The following is a 15,772-nucleotide window of genomic DNA, read 5'->3' on the forward strand; positions in this document are numbered from 1 at the left end:
AGGGTCGGCGGAGAGGCGAGGCCGCAGCTGGCAGCAGGCCCATCCCTCCCTCCTCTCTTCTTCCCTCCCCTGCCCCTCCGAAATTTGGGAGCCCCGCCATTTTCTTAGCCCCGCTCCCATGTGAGGCCTGAACAAAGACTTTGGGGAGACGCCCGGGCCGCTCGGCCCGCCCCGGGCACCCCGGCCGCGCACAGGGGCCACTGCCACGCATGCCGGCCGCTGCCACCCTCGGAAATGCTGCGCCCGCCCCTGGGAGCAACACCGGACCGAGTCCCGGCTCTGCGCCCTCAGGGCCACCCTCTGCCACTCTTTCAACCCCGCAAACACTGCCAGAGGCCATGCTGTTCGGGTGCAGCCACAGTGGCCCACAGGTCGGCGGGAGTCCCGTTGCTCACCGCACCCCAGCCGAGCGCGCGCGCACGCACACACACACACACACACACACACACACACACACACTCACTCACTCACTCCCGCTCCAGGGCAGCACCATGCACGCAGCCAGCCACCTCCCGAGACCCCAATAAGGATCTGCCGGTGGCCAGGGTCGCACGCGCACAGTGGCGCCCGCACGCGTTCCCGGACTCCCCATAGCACGACTTGCACTCCTCGGCCGCCCGCGGGCTCACTCCTCCGGCCGCCGCGCGCCCCCTCTGCCCTCCCGCCCGCCCGCCCCGCCTGCGCCGCCGGCCGGCCTCCTGCGCCCGCTTCCCTCCCCGGTCGCGCGGGGCGGCGGCCGGTACCTGGGTGAGGCAGTACGGGGAGTACATAGCTGGGCGCCCTGGCGAGAGCGCGGCGGCCGGCCGCGGCGAGAGGAGGCCCGGCAGGAGGCGGTCGCGCTCGGGCTCCGGCTCCGCTCCTCCGGCCTCCGCCGCGCGGCGCTCGCCCGGCCCGCGGCCCCGCTCTCGCCGCTCGCAGGCTCGGCCCCGCCGGCTCCGGGGCCGCCGCCGCCGCCGCGCTCGCCGCTGCCTCTCGCGTCTGCCGCCGCCGCCGCCGCCGCCGCGCGTCTACTCCATGCCGCCGCCGCTCGGCCGGTCACCCTCGCCCGCCGCCGCCGCCGCCGCCGCCGCCGTCGCGCTGTGAAAGTGAAAGTTTAGACAAAGTTTGGAAGCGGCGCACTCCGGGGAGAGGGAGCAGGCGGGCGGGCAGGAGGAGGGGCGCGGGGAGGGGCAGGCGGGCGGGGAGCGGCGGCAGGCGCGCGCGCGCGCGCGCACACACACACACATACACACACAAGCGCACACACACACACACACACATGCATGCGCGCACACGCGCGGGGGCGCACACCGTCACGGCCACCCCGACACGTGCTGGCCCGCGTTCCAATGCAGACACACGCTGACACACAGCGGGGTTCGGACCCCACCACACAGTCACGTACAGAATGCATTGCCACATGTTTCACGGTCCGACAACAAAGCACACGCAGACACCTACGCACACACAGCATGGACACATGCCCGGGCACACAATCCACTCATGCACACACACACACCCTCCAAGATTAGGAAACCAATCCGTGACCCACACACTGACATGCACACAGGCCCCCCATCATATGATGATACTGGCACGTATGCATTCCAACAAGGAACCATGTTTAGACACCCAAATACAGACAGATACACACCAACATGGGCCTCACACAGATACACTAAGACATACACACAGCAGAGCCCTCTGACATGTACAGATACATGCTGACACACTGACACAAGCATGACCACACAACCACACCTTGACATGCTCCAGACATTCAACAACACCAGGGACACACTGACTTTTTGTATACAGAGATACAAAGTGACATTGGTAGTCACAGCAAACACACACCATGCAACTGATGCCCACAGCAAACACACACCATGCAACTGATGAAACTCTGGGCCTTGGGCACGCTGACCAACAGTTTTGATACCTAGTCAACTGGCAATGCCCCTCGGAGAATCACCCAGCCATGCACACAGGTGCCACACACATGTACCCAGGCTCCTCCCACACACACAGTACACACACTGGTACTTGGCTCTGATCATGGACATACACAGATCAAGCAGGGGCTGCCCAGCCCAACCTGCAGGGACAGAAAAGGGCATGGGGGACTCAGGTACATGTACACACACCCACTGGTGAGGCTCCAGTCCCTCATGTAGGCCCCTAACCCCCCATTTCCAAAGCAGAAAGGACCTGGGGGAGAGATGGTGCTGGGGGCCCTGGTGTGGGTACAAGGGGAGCCCTTGGGTGACCCCTGTGGTAGGCGGGGAGGTGGAGCCACAGCCCCCAGGCAGCTCCTGCCAAGACAAAGCTCCCTCCTGCTGCCAGGTGCAGCCAGCACCTTCTTGCCCTCCCTGGCCAAGAAGCTGTAGCAATGCTCAGCTATGCATTGTCTGTCAGAGGAGTGTTGGTGCCCAGGTGTGTGTGTGTGGGGGGGTTTTAAAATGTCCCTGAAGGGGAATGCTCCTGGTCACATGAGACCATTGAGTCAGGGTGGTTGTAGTTGTGTCCTCGGGTGTCTGGGTGGGTCTGGGTGTCCTCTGGGAGAAAGACATGCCAGTCAATGGACGTCCAGGAGTCCCTTTGTGAGGACCAGTGTTGTGTAGTGGTGATGTGGGTCTGGCTGTGTGCCTGGGAGGTGTCTGTGAGTCAGAGAGGGTGAGCATCTGTCAGGCCTGGTGCCAAGCTTTGGGGACATAGTGGGGACCAAGACAAAAGACCTGTCCCTGGGAGGCTGACATTCTAGCAGGAGTCAAGTGTAGATGGGGTCTGGGTTTGACAGGAAGTACTGGTGATGGGGGAACTAGTGAGCATGTGTGTTTCAAGCTGACCACTGTGTGTGCATCAGCTCTGAGGGTCTTTCTGTCAGAAGGTGTCGGTGTGTGTGACAAACCTGTGTATGTGCGGGCCTCTCTGTGTGTCCTAGAGTGTATGTGGTCAAGTGGGCAAGTAAGTGTGTGAGGGTCCCAGTGGATCTGTCTGCATTCAGGGACTGTGTGGCAAAAAGTGTCCATGGGTCACCAGAAGTGTTTCTCTCTATGGGGTGATCCCTGTGGGTCTGGGACAATGATAAGGATCTGTGTGTGCACAGGTAGGTGCATGTCAGGGAGGGGGCTCTGTGTCTTTGTCAGGGATGTCAGTCTGTGTTCAACAAGCTGTATTGGTGTGTGTGACTAGGTATGTGTGTGTGTGCATGTGTGTCAGGAAGGGGGTCTCTATGTGCCTGAGGGTGTGTCTGTCATTCCATGTTTGAGGAGCTCTTTCCTGGATCCCGTGGTCCAACCTGGCCTCCCCTCCTGCACCACTGATGCAAGGCCTTGGCAGAGGGAATCGATACGTCCTTAAAAATTCAAGGGCTTCTCGTAAACAGAAACTTTTAACACCGGTTAAAGTTTCAGGGCCACCGCTACTGCCGCCTGCCGTGGCTGCTGCAGGAGGAGAGCAAGGGGGAGGGTGCACAGGGGAAGGGTTGGAGGGGGCACTGAAGGGATGGGGCAGGGCTACATGGAAAATAGGGGAAGGGTGCAGGGGGGGGACTGGAGACTGTGAGAGGCTGAGGGAAGAGGTTTGGGGATTAAGAGGGATGGAGTCCTGGATGTCCCAGGTAAGGGACAGGGTGGGGGTAGGTTAGGGGATGGGGTGGGAGAAGGGAGCAGGAAAAGGCAGGGGATGGGTGTAAAAGGGTCTGAAGGCCTTTAAGGAGGCCCAAGAGAAGCTGGAATGTCTGGGGGAAGGTGCTGGGAATATATGGGGTCCAGAAGAGGTTTGGGGACCCAAGGGGAGGCTTGGATGGCTAAGGGAAGAGGCAGAGATAAGTTTGGGATGGTTATAGGGCCTGTGTGAAGGGGTCACTGGAGCAGTGTGGGCCTGTTGGGGGCTTGAGGGGGGCAGTGGGAAAAGTCTGGGAGGGAGAAAATGGTGAAGGGGTTTGGAGTGTCTGGGACTTTAATATAGCTGGGGGGTTGGGGGCAGACCCCAAGCCAGATGGACCCTCCTTGGCCCCCTGGAAACAGTCACGAAGTGGGCACAGGGCTCCAAAGGCCCCCAACTTGGGCCCAGTCCTTGCTCCACCTGCCTTTCTTGCCCCACCTGCCTCCCTGTCCTCCCAGCCCTGTCCACCAGCTGTGCCAGACCCTGGGGCAGGGGTCTGCCCACTCCTTCATCGCTCTCCCAGTCCTGCAAACCTGGGCTCTGCTTAAACCCACATCCCATTCCCACTTTGCACACTCACTACATTTCCACTTGCATACACACACACACACACACAATCCTTCATTCATTCACACACATACTCACACCACAATATTCAACCCTCTATTCATAGACACACAGGACACTCATCCTTCCATTCAGCACACACAAACACACTCAACATCCACACATACACACACACACATCTTTCCATTCAAACAGACACACAGACACACACAAACCCATTCTTTCATTCAGACACACACAAATTCACACAACACCCATTCTTCCATTGGAACACACACACAAACATACAACATCCAATACACACACAGGACACCCATCCTTTCTCTCATACACACACACAGCATTCATACACACGCAAGACATTTATCTTCCATTCCAACACGCAGACACACACACACAACATTCATTCTTCCTGTAAGAATCACAACATCCAGACACATACACAAGACACCCATCCTTCCATTCTTACACAACACCCATCTTTTCTTTCACACACAGCTTCACACCACAAAACCCTCCCTGTATGTACACACACACACTCTTCCTCACACTCACACATCACATCCATCCATATTCACACAAACAAAACACTTGTCCATGTTCACGCACATATCTGCACTCAGAATTCTCTCAATACACTCACACTCCCGTCTATACCCACAACACCCCCCCCATACACACATCTGCTCTGCTCCCCCTCCACAGCTGCCACTAGGAGAATTTGTACAGGGAGGCAGAGGGGCTGCTCCGGAAGATACTCATGCCCCTCCACCCCTTTCCCCCCAGAGCCCAGGTCTTAGGACACACCTGTCTCTTGAGAAATCATGGGGGAGGGGGCACTGCCATGGGGACTGGACACGCTGGGATGCCATAGCTGGAATCCCCACATTCCTCCATGCAGGGCTGCCCACCTGGCTGTGGCTGGCAGCAGGTGTGTTCTTCCAATGCAGGTGTGTGGGGGGAGGGGAAGGGGGGAGGAGCAAGAACCAGGCCTATGGCACTACCTGGCCAGGAGGCTGGGCGTGGGGGGTGGGGCACTGAAACATCTGGGCTCTGGCAGCTAATGTCCTGGGCCACTGAAGGTGGTGGTCAGGCATTGCTGTGCTCTAGGTCAGCTGGGTAGGCCTCTCAGGGAGGTGGCAAACATCTGGCACATAGGATAAGTGAAGAGCCAGGCTGTAAGTACTGCAGGGGAGGGGGGTGAAGATGGGAAGACTGGTACTCTAGGGCCCTCCTGGCAGCACTGGGATCCTCACTCCCCAAAAGGGTCTAATGCCTCACCTGACCAGACTGGCAGGCATGGTCTGTGCTCCAGGTCTGGGGTCCTAGCCTTTGTTTTACTGCCCTAACCCTGGTCTTTGAGCCCCCTAGTGGGACCTGAGCCAGAGGAGTTAAAGCCCTCACTCACAAGGCATACCTAGCTAGGCAACCCAGACCACATCACACACACACACACAAAATCACAACAACACACACAGGTGTACTCACACACATACAAATCCTCCTTCTCCTCTGGGGGGGGGTCATATAAAATGCTATAATCACACACAGACACAAGATCACCCAAAGGTGCTGTCACACATCCTTCCAGAATAGCACATGGACACACACAGCCACGCAGACCTTCCCAGAGCCACCCACAGAGTGACACTAATAGCACCCCAGTCACACACTAAGACCTTCACCATCACATAGACCCCCAGAGAGACTCATTTATTCACTAACTCACAAAGACACACACAGACACACCCAGTTACATGAACTCCCAGAATCACACACTACACAGATCTACACAGGCTATACACAGTCACAAAGGGACACAAAATCTCACACAGGACAGACCCATTGGATCACACTCACAGATGCTTTCAAAATCATCCACAGCTGTGGCACACACAAAATCATACAAAGTTATACAAGGGGTACACATACACATGGTTAGTCACACACAGACAGTTGGTCACATGACACCCAAAGACATATGCAAGCATCCCCAAATCACAAATGGGGACACACAGGCCAGCCTGCAGCTACATGCAAGGTCCTACAGACACACACTTCAACGTGCCCCAGAGGCACAGCCTGGCCAGGATGGAGGACAGGAGGGCAGCAAGGCCTCTGGTGACTGGCACCCATTTGGAGGCAAAGGGAAGGAGTTGGGGAAACCTTTCATTTGCAGCAGGAAGGAGACCCACCCCACCCACCCTGGAAACCTGGCCCTGGATCCTGAATAGGGCCTCTGTACACCACCCAGCCATCCCAGGGAGAAGATATGGGGGTGGAGGGTGAACCAGCTGCACCATGTTCCTGGCCAAGCCCCAGGGGCCACCCAGCCACACACCAGGGCTCAGGCTGGAGTCCCCCAACCCAGAGTAGCCCTCCCACTGCCCATACCCACTACATCTGGAGGCTAATTCCCAAACCCAAGCTGCACAGAGAAGACAGAGGGGCAAGGCCATGCCCCCCCCCAGCATTGGATCTCCATGTCTCCATGTCTAAGGCCCAAGTGCATCCCCAAGATGGTTCTGAGCCAGAGGAGTTATAGACCCCCCCCCTCCCCTCCCTTCCCCTCCCCTCCCCTCCCCTCCCCTCCCCTCCCCTCCCCTCCCTTCCCCTCCCCTCCCCTCCCCTCCCATGCCACAAGGCTTCTCAATCCAGCATGAAACTATGACAGCATGGCTGTATGTGGCAGCATGGCTGAGGATGTGACAGTGTAGTTGTGTGTGAGAATGTAGCTGGACTCCCTGTGCAGCCTGAGGGTAGGGGTGGGGCAGTCATAGGCCCTTGGCTCATGCTGGCACACACACTCACTGTCACACACATAGTGTCATTGTCACACTTGATCACACAGCCATGCACACAGCCATCCTGTCTCATCTTCAGTCCCACTGTCACAACCATACTATCATATATGCTGTTATACACAGCCATGCTGTCACACCTTTAACCACACACAGAACCACACTCACATTTTCAACCACTGACACTGTCACACCCTCAGTCATGCTGTCACACACACCTTCAGCCTCATGGTCTCACATGTCTTTGCAGTCTGACACGCTGACCCTCACACTGTATAAGTGTCACACTGACCAGCAGAGGGACACTGACATACTTTGTCTAGGTGCCCCTACAGCTGTGCTAGCCATGTGGCCACATAGAGTCACTGCCTCACTCAGTCACAAGGAGAGGAATCAGATCTGATCACTTCACTTCATCTCCACAGCTGTCCCTAGATCAATGTTTGAACCAAACCAGTCAATCCAATAATAACACATCCTTACTGTCATGGTGTCACAGAGCAGACAGCCAGCAGGTAAGGCCACTATAGAACTGCTCAAAGATACTCTGATGACACATGCTCAGGGCATCACTTTTGCAGGTCCCCAGACAGAGCTACAAAGAAACAATGGGTGACAGCCACACCACTGTTACAAGTACATCCTGTCACACAACAGGCACTCTCCCCAGTGCCTGTCAGAACACTGAGACAGCCCCTTAGTTGTCTCAACAGGCAGCCAGGCATGTTAACATGGCCTCCATGATAGTCACTAGGACACCCCAGTCCCCCAGTTGTAGAAACAGGGACAAGCCCACGCTGACACCCCCTCCCTGCTGTAGTCAGTGTATGGAGAGCAGATGGGGGGGGGTCGCTAATGGATGTGCAGCTGTCAGCAGTGGGTGCCAGCCCCCACCTCATGAATATTCATCAGATGAGGCTCTCCTGAACCTGTGGGGAGTTGGAGGTCTCAAGCAGCTGGGCACCCCCTTCTGTGCCAGGAGGCCCTCAAGTGAGGGGGGCTCCGCCAGGCTCCAGCAGTCGTTGGAACCTACTCCCAGTCCCACACATAAGCACACACTAGTTTGTGAACACAGGCCCCCCAGACAGTTACAAAACCTCACAACCACACCCCAAAACACAGCCATGCACCATCTCACACACACACACACACACACCAAGCATGCAAACACATGCACACAATTAAATGAACTCACAAGCACAAACACATAATCACACTAAAACCACAGACACCTGCCATCTCTCTTGCTGTCACTCTCACACCCACCCCTCAGCCATGCAAAGACAAACACACACACGAAATCACAAGCACACAATCACACACACACCCCAGGCATGCAAACACAGGGGCACACAAACACCAGGGCACACGACCACAAACACACATACACCGTCATACCTAAACTACAGACACTCTTACACCTAGGAATGGAAATGCACACGCAGACCCATTTCCAAACACACAGGAATACAGTCACCCCCAAACTAGAACCAACTACTTTTCATAAAACACCCACACATGTGTACAAACACTGACCCACAAATTGGCACACAGTCCCACTGACTCTCAAATGTACTCACACGTAACCATCCTAAAAAGCACGTTCACCCACCATCACACACACACACATGCACACACACTATGATCTCAGTCTGCCCACCCCCGCAACGTTTACAGAAAGGGAAACTGAGGCACCAAGTGGCTAAAAGCCCCTTGAAGGAAGATGCCCCTCCTGACTCAAGGCAGAGGCTGCAGTCGGGCGCCCCCTGCCGGCCTGTCTCCTCCAAGAGAGCACGGGAGGAGACGCTAGGGGCGGGCACGCGCCTGACGTAACCATGGCATCCTCTTGGCACTGGCGGCCTGGGTGGGGAGGGCGGGGCGGGAGCGTTGCCATGGCACCGGAGGGCCGCGTGAATGGAGCATTGTTCGCCTGGGCGCCCGGCGCTTCGGCAGGGCAGTCCGGGACCCACCCGGACCCACCATGCGGGCAGAGACAGGGAGAGACAGAGATGGGGAGAGACAAGAGATGGAGAGAAATGCACCAATGAGGAAGGATGGACAGAGGGACAGAACCAAGGTGAGGCAGAACCCGGGATTGAGACGGAAGACGAAGGTCTGGGGTAGGAGCCAGCCAATAACCACAGAGCCTACCGTGCCTTGCGCTGTGCTTGGTAACAGGACTAGGCAGAGGACCAGGACCCCCAGACAAAGTCAGAGACACTGAGAGATGGGAGGAGACGCAGCAGTAGAGAGACTCAGCAAGACTGAGGGTCAGAGATACCAGTAAGAGAATGTAACAAGTGTTCCGAGGGCCTCTGGTCCCACCCACCCCAGGCCTTCCTCCACTCCCCTTTGGACAACATACCTTCCCCAATTTGACACTCTTGGAAGGCACATCTCTGTTCTACACATCTTCACCTACCCACTGACGAGGCACCATCAACACAGGGACCTAGTCTTGGGGACACTGCCCCAGACACTCTCATGGACCCAGTGACATCTACAGATACACCCACAGATACAGTCATGGTCAGTCAGACACATCCATATGACAGGGACTCTTACCTCACCCCAAAGTGACACAGTTATAGATAGGGCCCTACAGAAGCAATGTCACATGAGGACCCTGCCAGACATGTGGTCCCAGTCACACATGGCCACATACCACATACCACACGGGCCCACACTCCACAGAACACTGCCATATGTGGCTACCCCAGCCACATGGTGCACTGTCACACCTGCAAACTCATTGACAACATCCCATGACATGTGCTCTCTCCACCCTGCATTTGACCCAATGGCTTGGCGCCCCGTCCCCCAGCCCAGGTTGGAGGGTCTGTGGGGATGCTGGGTCCAGTTCTCCATGTTTGACAGATATCAGTCACCAGCCCAGATGGGAATGGGAAGGAAGGGAAGTAAAACCCCCTCCTCCTCTTCAAAGGGCTGGGTCAAGCCAGGCCAGGGAGGTCTCCAAACCGTCCATGGCTGGGTCATCTGGGCCCAAATCTGGACCAAGGGTGTCCCCTGGTGGCCATATGTGGTCTCTGCACCCATTGGGCGAGGTAGGGGATGGCCTAGTGGCCTATTATGAATACAAGGGCAGAGGATAGGCCCAGGCTCAGCACCCAGAGCCTAGAGATGGGAAGCCAGGGTCCAGAAGCCAGAACCCAAAGCCAGAATTCAGAGCCTGGAATCCAGATCCCAAAATCCAGAATCTGAACCTAGATTCCCAGATACCAAGATCTATAATCAGATCCAGGAACTGAGGACCCAAAATCTAAAATCCAGGTCCAAGTGCCCAGAATCCAAAATCTAAAAGTATAGATCCTGTTCTCAGAATCTAGAATTGAGAACCCTGAATCCAGGTACAAGAACTGGAAGCCCAGAGCCCTCCTCAGAGCCAGCCCCCTGCCTTCCCCAGCCCCCAGATTAGAGCCCGGCAGCAGGGGTTGGTGAGGACAGGAACAAATAAAAGTGGCAGGAGAGAAGCCCTGCAGTGACCACACAGAGCCTCTCCCAGCAGCTGCCCTAGTGTGTTTACGCATATGCATGCACACACATACTTCAACAGAATCTTACACACAGATCCACATGACCAAACATATAGCCAGCCTTTGACCATCAGATGTACAGCACCACACACTCTCAGATGCACACACACACACACACACACACACACATCACACATATACCCTGACACACACCATCACCCAAAGGCACCTGGACCCACCATTCACTCCTCTCCCAGCACATGGACTCGCACTGCTCTGTGTAGCCACACGATCTCAGAGCTGCCCCCCATCCCCAGCCATCCCACCAAACTCAAACACATAGCCACCGCACCCAGAGACACACAAAAACCCAGACTCCCAATCCTGCACCCAGGCATGCTCGAAGAATTGTGCAGGCTGGAGCACATGGATACACACACACACACACACACAACTCCCCTAAGCAGGGAGAAGCTCCATGCCTTGGCAGTCACACAGCCCCTGGGAACGGGACCCCCGGGACAGGGCTTGCTGTGCACCCCCGTACCCACCCCAGCCCTCCCCCTCCTGGCCGGCTGGCGGGCTTTAATACAGATGCCAAACTCATAATTGTAACTGAGGGTGACAGGGTCACCTTGAGCCCCAGATGCTCGCGCGGTGACAGATGGCGTTGGCAAACCTGATTAGCAGCCCCTGTGCCAGCGCCTGTGGCACCTGCATCCCTGCCCCTCCCCCGCTCCCCTAGCACTCATTACCCACCCATTAATGGTCCTGGGGAGTGGGGGTGGGGGCCAGTTGGCACTGCCCAGGAGGGGGCAGGGATGCCGGGGCCCCCCTGGCACCAAGGTTCCCAGCTGGCTCTCCGGCTGGCAGGAGGTGGGCACAGCTGAAAGGGGGTGGAAGCAGGCGCTTCATATGCCTGCCAGAGAGGGGGTGCCCATGGTGCCAAGGCTGAGCTACCCACTCGGACACTGCCTGAGGTTTGGCACAGAACCATGGAGGAAGGAGGGAGAGCACACCCCTCCCCTGTGGGCCACTCATGACTCCCCATCTCGGGGCCTTGGAGCAGAGCCTTGGGAGCTGCCTGCCTGGCCTGTTCCCACCCCTCTGTGCTGGCCTGTGGGGTCAGAGGTCATGGGCTCCCACGCCCCACTGGCCCATCTGTTTCCTCGGGTCCCCTCCTCCTGCTCCCCTCACCTGGGGCCTTCCTTCCTGAGGCAGGAAGAGGGCTGAGGGGGGCCCCGGTCGCCCCCTCACCACCGCCCTGCGCTCCGGGGAGCATTTGGAGGCAACCCTGACAGCGCCACATGTCCCTGCGTCTGTGCCAGACGGGCCCATCTGCTAGGGCCCTGGTTCCAGACGCCCAAAGCCAGGCTGCCCTTGTCCCCGTGCCCAACTGAGGAGGGAGCATCCCCCATGCCCACATTCCACAGGGCCACCTACTCCCAGGGAACTCCAGTTGGAGGAACAAACACACACATACACATATACACACAACTGGACTCCGTCAACCTTTATGGTTCCTGTAGAAATGCCACATTGGACATGGGGCTGGGTGGAGACTGGGAGGGGGCAGCTGGAACATGTGGGTTCTGCCTCTGACTTGGGAAGTCCAAGTTTCCCCCAGTAGCTATGTCTGCCTTCCTGCCTTGGTTTCTTGGGGTCCCTAGGTCAGGGTTGTCACTGTGTGTCCTGGTCTGGGTGGGGCTATCTATTCTCCCTGCAGTTGGGAGTGTGTCTGATTTATTCTGTGAGGAGGTCCAGCCTGGTGGTTACTGCCTTGAGTTCAAATGCTGGTTCTGCCAGGTGCTGCTGTGTGACCCTGAGCGAGTGTCTTTGCCTCTTGGGGCCTCAGTTTCCTTCCCTATAAAATGAAGTGATACTTCTATGTTACTGGGCAGCTCTGAGGATGACACAAGTAAGTACATGTCACATGCTTAGAGCTGGGCCTGGCCAACAGTGAGTGCTCAATAAGTGTGTGCTATGACTATGAGTCATCTACCTCTATGGCTGGGGCTATGTCTGGTGTTCCTGGGAGCAAGGTGAGGACTTGGGAGGCTCATCTGGCTTTCCCTGCATCCCTGGTCTCTTTGACCTAGTACATAATCCAGGTTGGCGTCTTTCTGACTTCCATCTCTCCAAGGTGAGTATGTCTGTGTGTCAGTCCGTGATCCTCAGCTCATGCCTTCGGGCTGCACTGACACCTCTCCACCAGCACTGTGGATGTCTTCAACCGCCGACGAGAGCCTGGGCTGCCCACCCGACACCACAGCAACACAGGTATCCAGTGCCTTCGAGCGGGCACACAGCTGTTGCAGAGGACAAGCAGGGCAGAGTCCACACCGGGGACGTAGAGTGAGGAGCAGTGGCCAAAACAGAGGTGATTACGGAGGTGCATGGCCATGCATCCTGGCTGGGAGAGCACCTGGGGCCAGAGGCAGGGAGACAGGTCAAGGGCAGTGGAGTCTGAGGCCAGAGTAATAATAATCCCCACCCACTTCCACCCCACCTTGAGAAGCACGGGTGCCTGGGCTCAAATCCTGACTCTGCCATCTGCTGGCCGTGTGCCGGGTAAATTACTCAGTCTCTCTGGGCCTCAGTTTCTTCACCTGTGAAGTCATCGAAGTTCAACCAGGAAAAAAAGAAACCATTCTAGCCCTTTCAACAGAGAGAATTAATAGAAAGGCTGAGGAACAGCAGGAAGGGGTGGCTTTACAGGAGCCTGGGGGGGGGGGCTTACACAGAAAGCCTTTTTGGCCTATTACCTGGTACACGGTCGGTGCTCAATAAATGTTAGTTCTTCCTCTGATCCCCTCCAACTAAGTGGATCTGTCAATTCACCCCCTGATCATGGCCCTCCTCTGTTTAAACCCTACACTCCCGCCTCTGCCTCTCCCCCCCATCTTCATCTTGCACTCTCCCCCTCACTCTGCCCCAGCCACCCAGCCTCTTGCTCTGAGTTACAAAGAAACCAGAAGTTAAGGCAGAACGTGGTACTCCTTGCTTCAAAGCCTGGGCCATAAACAACATAGGGCATGAATTCCTCCGGCCATTATGGAGCACCATCTGATTGCAACTGTGAGAGCGCTACCCACACCCCTCTCATTCGGGCTGCCCAAAAGCCTGAGCAGGCAAGTACTGCTGTTCATCATTCTATGAACACTGGCCTCCTGCTGTGTGCCAGGCTCTGCTCTGGAGGCTGCGGACAGGGATACAGAGTGAATAAGGCATAAAAATTCCTGCCCTGGTGGAACAGACATCTACTGAGGAAGACAGATGATAAATGCAATTACAGGATCAATTTCACTTTTTAGGTGATGAAGTGCACTACAACGAGAAATAAAACAGAAAAGGGGGGAATGGGGTGGGAGGTGCTGCACTGTTAAACGACGTTTGAGTATAAACCTAAAGGAGATGAAAGAAGGAGCCATAGAATGTCAGGGTTGGGGAAGGTGCTAGAGGCAAAGGAACAGCTAGTGGTATATAAGGTTGATGCATCTGAGGGAAAGTAAGGAGGCAGGTGTGGCAGGAGCAAAGTGGGCAAGGGGGAGATGGGAGGAGGTGAGAGCAGAGCGGGGCCTTGTGGGCTGCAGGAAGAACTTGGGCTTTTGGTCTGGGTGAGGTGGGAGCCATGGAGGGTTCTGAGTGAAGAAGAGACATGACCTGACTCAGGAGCTCACAGGTGGAAAAATAGACTTCGAGGACAGGGTGGTGATAGCAGAAGCTGGGAGACCAGGATAGGGACAACTGCTATGGCCGAGGTGGGAGAGACAACCCCCATTTTGTAAGGGAGGAAACTGAGGATCAGAGACAAGTAAAGGATGCAGGGCTTGATTCCAAATCTGGCACCACAGCCATGCCTTCTGTCAACGCTGAGATCCAGCCCTCTCCTTCCCCCACCACATACTCACCTGAGTGAAGCGCACAGCTTTGCACATCTCTTGGGCCACTTCCTGCGGGTCCAGTGGGAGAGACACGTCCTGCCCATGCTGCAGCCCACCTATCCCCATACGCCTGGTTTTCTGCAGGTCCAAGAAGGCCTTCCAGCTGCTGAGAGCAGAAGATGGCACTGGGGAGGCCAGAGACCCTCGGCTCAGAGTTCGGGTCTGATTGGTGACAGCCCAGGGCTGGGGTGGGGGATCCTGGGGTCCAGGTCTCCCCAAGCCTGTGGGTAGCCAGGCTCCACTGAGCAGGCTCAGAACTGTGGTCAGCTGGCTGAGGAGCATCTGTCTGTCTGTGACTGGGCTCAGGGTCCGGGGCAGTTGACCCTGCTGTCTGGTGAGTGGAGTCTGTGCCCACCAGACCCACTTTTAATGTCCTGCCCCCCACCAGGGCAGCTGGGAGGTGCCTCTGCAAACTCCAGAGTAAACCCAGGCCTGCTGGTTTCCCACCCCTCCCCCCAGCATTGCAGGGGACCTAGGGGCTGGGGCTGCTGGTGTGTGGGCTGTGGGACCAGGAAAGGCAGGTCTAGAGACAGGGGCTTGGGGCACAATGCCAGAGTCCCTGAGGGCTCTGTACCTGGTTCAGTCCCCATTCATCCATTTAGCAAAGCCAGACTTTGGAGTTAAGCTATTCAGGTTTCAATCCCCACATTGCAACTTCCTGGCTGTGCAACCTTGGTCAAGTTCCTTAACCACTCTGGGCCTTGGCTTCCTCTTCTGAAATATGGAGATAATAACAGTCCCTACCTGGTAGAGTTGTTCTGAGGACTGAAGGAGATAATTATGCAAGGAGTTTAAAACAGTAGCTGGTACACAGTGGCACGAGTAAGCTATGATTAACATTATTGCTGTTGGTTTTCCTTTAACAACCTGTTAGAGGTCAAGCATAATTCTGAGCCCTGGGGATACAGGTGGAAAAAACAGAAAATGGATCCTCCCTGCTTTACGTTGTAGTGCAGAAAGCAGACAATACAAGATAAGATGATTTCAGAGTCCTAAATATTAAGAAGATATTAAAAAGGGCTGTGCCTTACACGTGTCTTGAGGGGGGAAGGGGCTTCTGCCCCCAGGGTGGTCACGGAAGGCCTCCTTGAGGAGGTGACATTTTTGCAGAGCCCTGAGATAGTGTCCCAGGCAAAACAAACAGCCTGGTGGGGAGTGGAAGTTGGAGTGCTTGTAGCACATAGGGGTGCAAGTCCCAGGCTTTGGGGCCCCGAGAGCGGCGGGAGGTCCAGGCCGGGCCTTAGCACCTCTGCAGCCCCCATCTCGCACCCAGGTGAGGCACTGCAGGCCGCGGGGCCGTGGGAAGCCGCAAGGCGGG

At 56.4% G+C, this 15,772-nt stretch overlaps 2 protein-coding genes across 5 annotated transcripts in view; both read right to left on the reverse strand.

Annotated features, from left to right (window-relative positions):
• Positions 1-803, reverse strand: part of NFIX (nuclear factor I X) — a 90,643-nt gene extending 89,840 nt beyond the window's left edge. For all 3 annotated transcript variants that reach the window (XM_087816765.1, XM_087816766.1, XM_087816764.1), the window contains exon 1: positions 744-803. In XM_087816765.1, the coding sequence (XP_087672891.1) occupies positions 744-770 (27 nt within the window). In that variant the 5' untranslated portion in view covers positions 771-803. The remainder of the gene's footprint in view (positions 1-743) is intronic.
• Positions 804-12,689: 11,886 nt separating this feature from the next.
• Positions 12,690-14,748, reverse strand: DAND5 (DAN domain BMP antagonist family member 5). 2 transcript variants are annotated; one of them, XM_016218617.2, is made up of 2 exons: positions 14,422-14,748; positions 12,690-12,935 (listed from the first exon to the last, which is right to left on the reverse strand). In XM_016218617.2, exons 1-2 carry the CDS (start codon positions 14,734-14,736, stop codon positions 12,690-12,692), a joined length of 561 nt encoding a protein of 186 aa, XP_016074103.2. In that variant the 5' UTR covers positions 14,737-14,748. The 2 variants fall into 2 exon arrangements, 1 of the variants encoding a protein (XP_016074103.2); XR_001603620.2 differs by lacking the exon at positions 14,422-14,748 and adding an exon at positions 13,020-13,092 and having other exon boundaries at positions 12,894-12,935.
• Between the last annotated feature and the right edge of the window lie 1,024 nt (positions 14,749-15,772).

This window comes from Miniopterus natalensis, chromosome 4, assembly GCF_054644295.1.
Source record: "Miniopterus natalensis isolate mMinNat1 chromosome 4, mMinNat1.hap1, whole genome shotgun sequence".
Taxonomy (NCBI): Eukaryota; Metazoa; Chordata; class Mammalia; order Chiroptera; family Miniopteridae; genus Miniopterus; species Miniopterus natalensis.

Excerpts from the sequence above, each read along its gene's own strand:
- DAND5 (XM_016218617.2), bottom strand. The coding sequence starts at position 14,736 with ATGCTCCTCAGCCAGCTGACCACAGTTCTGAGCCTGCTCAGTGGAGCC. Across the intron at positions 12,936-14,421 it reads AAGCTGTGCGCTTCACTCAG|GTGCTCTCCCAGCCAGGATG; the intron begins GTGAGTATGTGG and ends CTCTGGCCCCAG.